The 8323-nt window shown below is 39.7% G+C and overlaps 1 protein-coding gene and 1 pseudogene across 1 annotated transcript in view; one reads left to right on the plus strand and one right to left on the minus strand.

The window, feature by feature from the left end:
* The window catches only part of LRRC42 (leucine rich repeat containing 42), a 19076-nt gene that overhangs the window by 4075 nt on the left and 6678 nt on the right, over window positions 1-8323 (plus strand). Inside the window, exons 2-3 of the mRNA XM_006768348.2 lie at window positions 6495-6626; window positions 7807-7925. Of these exons, the coding sequence (XP_006768411.1) occupies window positions 6495-6626; window positions 7807-7925 (251 nt within the window). The remainder of the gene's footprint in view (window positions 1-6494; window positions 6627-7806; window positions 7926-8323) is intronic.
* Window positions 454-1286, minus strand: LOC102769907 (annotated as a pseudogene).

Consider the following 8323-nt stretch of genomic DNA (forward strand, 5'->3'; position numbering starts at 1 on the left):
TGAAAATAAGAATTGGGTAGGTGCAGGGCTTGCTGTCTTGGGATTGAGTGATAAAGCTGCCTGCCAGAAGGAGAAGCTAGTGTCTTTGCAACGGGGTTCCAACCCTACAGAACTGTCCTCCCTGTGTTGAAACCCCAGTGATTTTTAATCCCACTGGTGGTCACATGGAGGCAAGCATGTTTTCCTTAAAATATCACCCTGTGTAACTGAAGTAAATATTAGTAGCTACCATTTAATAAGGGCCTTAATAATCCTGAAAAGAAGTAATTATCAGCCCCATTTTCTAGCTGGAGAAGTTGAGGCTTAGAGAGGTTAAGTACCTTTCTCACAATCACAAAAGTAATTAGGGTTGTTAGAATCCAAACTCAGGTACATCTGACTCTAAAATATGTCTGTGTGCTTGTCCTATTGCTTCTCCACTCACTGTTCTGAACTTTTTTTTTCTTGTGTAAAAACACTTCCACTGATTATTTTATTCAGAAAAACAAACAAACAAAAGACAAAGGCAAAAACCCTGGTCATTTGCAGTATCTGTCAGCTTTCAATTTGGCTCTCCTGTCCAGAAGTGTTTCATGCAAAAATCCATCTTTCTGGGCCTTTTTAAGAATTTTACTGCCTTCTTTGCTTATTTTAAGTTTCTGGTCTTGGAAGCTCTGAAATTTCTTTACATAATTGATTTCACTGTTTAACATTTCCTTTGTCTTCCTCTGGGATGTCATCTTTTTTCTTAGTTTCTCTTTCAGCACAGGATCTAATCTTTATCATTCCTTCTCCTGTGGTTTTACTTTTTGCTTCTGTATTGCCTGCTTCATTGTATCTGATAAAGCAGCTATTTGAGGCCAATAAAGCCATTTTCCCATCTTGAAAGACTGGTTCCCATTGTTCTCTTGGTCCAATAGCATCTGAACGCCCAACAAGAAGTCCATCTGAATTTATACCAAGGTATTTTCCATAGCCAGATTTTAGGGCACTTCCAGAATCAGTCAGTTTGACAGTTATAAACTGCTCCGGGGACTAGGGTCTTCATCCACTTCTTTATGTGGAGTTCCCAGTGTAAAAAGTCCATTGTCAAGTGCATGTATGTAGGTTCCCTTATCCATTTCAGTAGCTATGGTTCCTGAAATTTCACCAAAGTTTGTTACTGTCCACCAGATCCCAACAATATCAAGTTGGGTTTCTTCATCATCTTCTCTTTTTCTCTTCTCTTTACTCTTTTTCTTCTTACTCTTGGCCTTGGTTCCCTTCAGCACAAGTTTGGTGGACTTGACGTAGGATTATTTGGCCATGGTTATGGTGACGCTTCTCTTTTTCACGCATCTTAATGCTAAAGGGATTGCAGAACTATCCATGATCATGGTGTAGTTCTCTATTTATTCAAGCCCTCATTTATATCTTTCAAAAACTTTATATATTTTTTCTTCATAAAATCTTGCATTTTTGTTGTTTTTGTCAAGTGTTCCTAATCCTACCCCTCCTGCCCAATTCGCTCCAATTCCTACTAATACTAAGGGATAGAAAAAACTGATTGAACTATGCCCAGTAGCTTGCTAACTCTCCATGTTCCAAACTCTTCTGACTAATTTTTTTTTCAAATTTCTTTTTTTTTCTTTTCTGTTTTTTTTATTTCAAGAAAAATTATTTTAAATGTAATAATGTTACATGCAGTAAATCTTAATATTTCAAGAAAAACGATCTTAAATATAATGTTACATGCTATAAATGCCAATTATTCAAAAAATGATCTTACATATATTACATGCAATAAACATTTCAAGAAAAAAAGAATTTTAAGTATAATATTACCAAAACTGTACTAACATAGTATGATATAATAAAAGTTGTAGGAAATATTAACAATTTGCAAATAACAGGATTACTTCTGTTATATTCTGGAATTCCCCCCCCCCCCCCCCTGAACTCCTTTAGCCTTATTTTTGTCTGGGAAGCTCTTTATTTGACCATATTTTGAATGATAGCCTTGCTGGATTTGGTAATTTTGGTCTCAGATCCTTGCTTTCCATTACCTTGAGTACTTCATGCCATTCTCTTCTAGCCTGTAGAGTTTCTGATAAGAAATCAGGTGTCAGCCTTATGGGAACTCCTTTGTAGGTAACAGTTTTCTTTTCTCTTGCTGCCTTTAATATTCTCTCTTTGTCTTTAATTTTTGGCATTTTAATTATGATGTGTCTGGGAATGGGTCTGTGTGGGTTCTTCTTGCTTGGGGTTCTCTGTGCCTCTGGAACTTGTGTGACTTTTCCCTTTACTAGGTTAGGGAAGTTTTCTACCATTATTTCTTCAAACACCTCTATTCCTTTCTCCCTTTCTGCCTCTTCTAGCACACCTACTATTCTAATATTGTTACATTTCACATTGTTCCACAGCTCCCTTAAGCTGTCTCTGTTTTTTTTTTAATTGTTTTTTCTTTTTGGTTCTCTAATTGAGTGATATTTTCAACTCTGTCTGGTAATCCACCGATTTGATCCTCAGCTTCCCCTAATCTGCTGTGTATTCCTTCCAGTGTGTTCTTTGTCTTGTCATTCTTTATCTTAGACTGTTCTTTTTTCATAGTTACTATATCTTTTTTCATACTGTTGAGCATTTTTAACATCTGTATTCTGAACTCAGTTTCAGATAAATTTCTTATCTCTGCTTCATTTATCTCTTCTCCTGGAGAATTCCCTAGTTCTTTTATTTGGGGGTTGTTTCTTTGTTTCCTAATTTTGGTTGTCTGTTTGGGTTTGTGACTATGTATTAGGTAGATCTTCTACACCTCTCAATCTCTAGTGCAGGACAGTGTTAAAGGCTGTTTCTGACTAATTGGATCAGGCAAAGACTCAAAGCTTCCAGAGACCGTCTCTGTCTACAGTCTAATAGGATTCTGACTTGAATTGCCCCCAGGCAGTCATCCTCAGGTGTGGAGAGAGTTTTTTCAACAGGGTGGGCAGTTGCTTCTTCCTGGAGGCTAATTGTTAGTTTTAATCTCTTAAGTGGCCTCAGTGTGTGTCAACTGTCTTCCCCCCAGGCGAGGCAGATGTCTATGTGGGAAAGATGTCCTCCACTGTGTGAGGAAATGACTCAGCCTAGGAAACTTGCGGTGTCTGCCTTCTGAGCTCTATCCCCCAAGTCCCCAGTCCTGGGTTCTGCTCTCACAGCTCCAGTCCACTTCACCCTCCCTCTGCCAGAGCATAAGGTGGGTGGCTCCACAGGGAATTTTTGTGCATTGGCCCTTTACGAGGGTGCCTGAACTTTCAGCTGCCACTCCCTGGCAGACAGCACCTCACTGCTTTTCACAGCTAGATACTATGTGGGTACTCTCCTCAGTTTGGTGCTCTCTGCTGAGGAGCTCAGCTTCGGGATTAGATCTCAGAGTTCTCAGTGGCTCCCCTCCACAGCTAAGCTAGCTCTCCGGGACTTCAGTTGCCTTCTGTAGGGGTGCCAGCCCGTTCACCCCTCCTACCAGTCTCTATGCGGTCTCCATCTTCGGTCCTTGGGTATCGGGGTTCTCTCCTGAGAGTTTTCCATTGATTATTTAGGAAGCCTTTCTGTATTTCAGTTGTAATTCCAGCTTGTTCCTGGGAGCATGTCTGTGCAGCATCCTCCTACTCTGCTGCCATTTTTAATCTCTCCCGACTAATTTCTGACCATAGCCGCCCCCATAGGTCCTGCTGTACTGCATCCTTCTCACGGGGCTGAAGGTGGCCCAACTCGCTCTTCTGAACTCTTGAAGTGGCAAATTGGAAGAGTAGTTTTGAGCAGGACCCTAGAACTTATGTTCTAGATCAGTGATTTTTCAACCAGTGTGCTGCAAGAATTTTTAAAACATGCACTCCATGACTATTTAGTCAACAGCACTGACTTCTTTTTTCCTCCGATTGTCAAATAAAAAAATTACAATAGCCAACATAACAATAGCCTTCTAGTGTGAATACCCTGTCTTGAACCATAAATATGTAGGTCATATAATAGATTTGCATCTTATTGGTCACATTACATAATAAGGTTGCTTCTGATTGGTTAATTCTGGGTACCAGAAATCCTTATATATAAGTACAGGCACCTGATTTTTTAAAGTCACTTTGGAGCAAAAGGGTAGGTAATAACTATCCTATCTAATAAAGAGGGAATATGGTAATTGACCCTCGCTGTCACAAAGATGGAGGTGCCCACAGCCAATAAGGAGGGAATACGCTAGTTGACTGCCCCGCCTCAAAGATAGCAGCTCCCACAGCCAATAAGAAGGGAATATGCTGCCAAACCGGTTTGGCTCAGTGGATAGAGTGTTGGCCTGCGGACTGAAGGGTCCCAGGTTCAATTCCGGTCAAGGGCATGTACCTTGGTTGCGGGCACATCCCCAGTGGGAGGTGTGAAGGAGGCAGCTGGTCGATGTTTCTCTCTCATCTTTCTCTCTCATCGATGTTTCTAACTATCCCTCTCCCTTCCTCTCTGTAAAAAAATCAATAAAATATATTTGAAAAAAAAAGGAAAGAAAGGGAATATGCTAATTGACTGCCTTGCCCTCAAAGATGGCAGTGCCCAGAGCCAATAAGGAGGGAATATGCTAATTGACTGCCACACCCTCAAAGATGGCAGTGCCCACAGCCACAAGATGGCCAGCAGGGGAGGGCAGTTGTGGGCGATCAGGCCAGCAGGGGAGGGCAGTTAGGAGTGACCAGGCTATCAGGGGAGGACAATTGGGGGCAACCGGGCCGGCAGGGGAGCGATTAGGCGCCGATCGGGCTGGCAGGGGAGTGGTTAGGAGGTGATCAGGCTGGCAGGCAGGCAAGCAGTTGGGAGCCAACAGTCCTGGATTGTGAGAGGGATGTCCAAGGGGTCCCAGATTGGAGAGGGTGCAGGCTGGGCTGAGGGACACCTACTCCCAGTGCACGAATTTCGTGTACCGGGCTTCTAGTTCTTACATTTTTGTAAATCAGTCAAAGTTATACCTATTTCTTCTTAGATGGGCAAAAATTGTATTTTTTGGTGTGCCACAGAATGTTAGCAATTAGTTTATGTGTGCCAAGAGATAAAAAAAGGTTGAAAATTGCTGTTCTAGATAAACTTCTAGTAAGGTCTGTGGTTTTGCATGTTGATTTCTTAGCTTTGGTTTTTGTAATGTTTCTTAATCAGATTATACATTGTTAATCCTTCTCAGATAATGTGTTCCAGAATTACTAAAAATCTTTTGATTAATTGATCAAAGGATGTGTATTTTTCTTTCTCTGATTGCCAGTAATCCCCCAAATTCCCATTTACCCACTTCAGCTCTGTAATTGTAAAATGGGAAACAGCAGCTTTATTTATAGTGCAGATAAAATACGTGTGAGGAAATAAGGCTCATTTGTGTACCCAGCTGAGCTCGGTCATCAGGCATCCTAGAGGGGGTATCAGTGCCCAGGTCATCTGTACATAGCAGTCATGCCAGTGACAGCTTCAGTACATTTTTTGTTGGAAGTAGAAAGAAAAGAGATCTAACTTCCCTCATACTGTCATTATTTCATCCTGTTTGTGGTAATTGTGATCCTGCTGACAGAATAGAGATGTGAACACTTCTAAGTATAACCCCACTGGTCCTGGCATGCCATCCATCTCTGTGGAAACATCTACACATCCATGAGGAAAATGGATCAGAAAGGCATGTTTTGCCACAAGTTAGTTTCCCTGTTCTTTTAAGATCCTCTCCCTCTATCACTCACACCTAATCCCTTTTCATGAAGGACTAGAAAGCGGGGTGGAGGCCGGAGCCTGGGATGTGGAGTGCCTTTTTGATCTCCTTTCTTCTTCAGGGGAGGCACCTCCCTGATACTTCCTGATAATAGTCTGGCAAGGTACTCCAGTGTAATTAACTTGGCTGTTGAGCTCACAGGTTTGTCTTAATAACCATCTAGATTAGAGTGAGTAGTCACGCTGCACATACTTTTTGTAGTAAAGTTAGCTGAACAGAGGCACAGTGGAATGGGCAGTTACTCAAACTCGTGGAAAAGATAAAATGTGATCTGTCAAATATCTCTTTGGATGTGAAGATTAGAACCCAGTGTTCTTGGCCCTGTTCCAGTTTTTAAACCACTAAATATTGAGCATTAGATAAAATTTTGAGTATCCTACAGTTTGGAAATTCTCCGATAAGGTCCCCAAACCACCAAAGTCTGTCTGTCGTCTAAAAAAGCAGATGTTTTCTCCTGTGACTGGTCTTTGCTCATATACTTTCATTTACTTAAAGTTTTTATTCCACTGTCATGTAAAAGACTTTCAATGTATTTACTAATGAAAAAAATTCAACCAGTGCCCACATAATAATCAGTGAAGTCTGGTTATTACATAGTACTTTTTCCTGATGGAATGTTGGTTGTGCGGCACAAAGCCACAAATAGTAATTTTTTTATTTTTGTCTTTTTTTGTTTTCTTCTTGGTAATCTTTTTCTCTTTTTGTTCATCTTTTTGGTAATGTTTTTAAAGAAGGAAAAGAAAAACTGTTGATTCTTCTTCATACTCCACAGATATCTGGTGATTTCAGAAAAACTTGAGGAGATTAAGTCTTTCCGGGAGTTGACCTGCCTGGATCTTTCCTGTTGCAAGCTTGGAGATGAACATGAACTCCTAGAACATCTCACCAATGAGGCCCTATCTAGGTATTACCACCATTTGCAGATGAATTGTTTTATTATTTTTTAAAAAGGATGATCCAATAGGATCATCTTCAAGAATACCAATTACCTCCCAAGTCTGTTTATTTGCTAAGTTTTTTCGTAAACTTTTTCAATTTCCATTTACTTGATAGGAGCAATATAGATTAGATAACTCTTATGAAAGTAAGTCAGTTATTTCATTTTTCTAAATAACCTTTAACATGTAGTACTTGAAGCTACCTGGGCTGAAAAAAAATTTTTTTCCTTTATTTGTCTAGTCCTAGTTTAATCTAGCAAGAGATAAGAAATCATACAATTTTCCAAAGTCATCATTTTCTATTTTCACTATCAATGAACTATAAATTATTTAAGAAGTCAACTATTAAAGACAGCCAAATACATCTTTTTCAAGAACCATAATTTAAAGAAATCACCCAGTTCATACCATTCACAAATGATTAGATTGATCTCAGTCTGACCGGCAGACAGGAGGCCGAATGGATTTCTTTGTGGTTTCATAAACACCCAGAGAGATAGCAGCGTTACAAACCTAGCTCTAACCCACTTGCTGGGGCCTTCCTAGGAAAGACACCTACATACTGCTCTGTGCAAAGGTATTTTTGTGTGAGGTTAGTAGAAGTTCAGGTTTCCTGTTGTGCATGGACACTGAAGCACATTAATACACCAGTGTCAGTTTAGCTGGATGGACTGGGTTATAGGTATACCTTAAAAACTCAATCTGAAAATCTGCATTTATAGAGCTAGTTAAACTTAGAGGATTGTTTGTTTTGCCAAAAGAATTCTCAAAGGAGTTCTTTAGAAGACTTTCCTGACATTTAGAGTATTTTTGGTTCCCACAGCATTTGTCAGGAATGCAGCTTTTGTGTTTAATAAGTGTATATTTATCTCCCTAATGAAGTCCATTTATCTCATTCCACCATATACCTCTGGTGCCTTCTGCCATCTGAGATTAATACTACATGACACTTTGATCCCTAAGCTAACCCTCACTTAGTAACTGAAATAGCACCAAAAGATCTTTAGCTTCGTTGAATGCATTGAATGTGAAATAGGGGGTAGAGGATATTTAATATTTCTAAATGAACTTTTATGAAAGTGTGTTACATACCTAGACTTTCTCAAACTCTCTTAAATAATTTATTTATGGACTTTGTTTTCCTAGTGTAACTCAACTCCACTTGAAGGATAATTGTTTATCTGATGCCGGGGTACGGAAAATGACAGCACCAGTTCGAGTGATGAAAAGAGGCCTTGAAAATCTAACATTATTAGATTTATCTTGTAAGTTTTATTAGAAATTATAGATTATTAATGTTGAAAGATGGCCTTAGAAATCATCTAGTTCTTCCCTTCATTTTAGAAGTGATAAATTGAGGGGACTTTGCTAGGTGCCACAGCAAGTTAGTGATAGAGCAGGACTAAAGCCAGAGGCTCTTGACTTGTGGCTAAATACCTCTCCTGGGATGTTGGCACCTCTTTACAAGTAGGAAAAGCTTATTTAGATTCATCCATGCCACTCACTGTGTACAGAGAGGGCAGCCTTTCATCATATTCGTAGCATCTATTTGGTTTATCTTAACTTTCTTTGAGTTGCTGACTCATAGTGTCTCATCTAGGTCCTTTTTTTGTTGTTAATCCTCACCTGAGGATATTTTTTCCACTGATTTTTAGAGTTAAAG

This window comes from Myotis davidii, unplaced genomic scaffold, assembly GCF_000327345.1.
Source record: "Myotis davidii unplaced genomic scaffold, ASM32734v1 scaffold79, whole genome shotgun sequence".
In the NCBI taxonomy this organism is placed as follows: Eukaryota; Metazoa; Chordata; class Mammalia; order Chiroptera; family Vespertilionidae; genus Myotis; species Myotis davidii.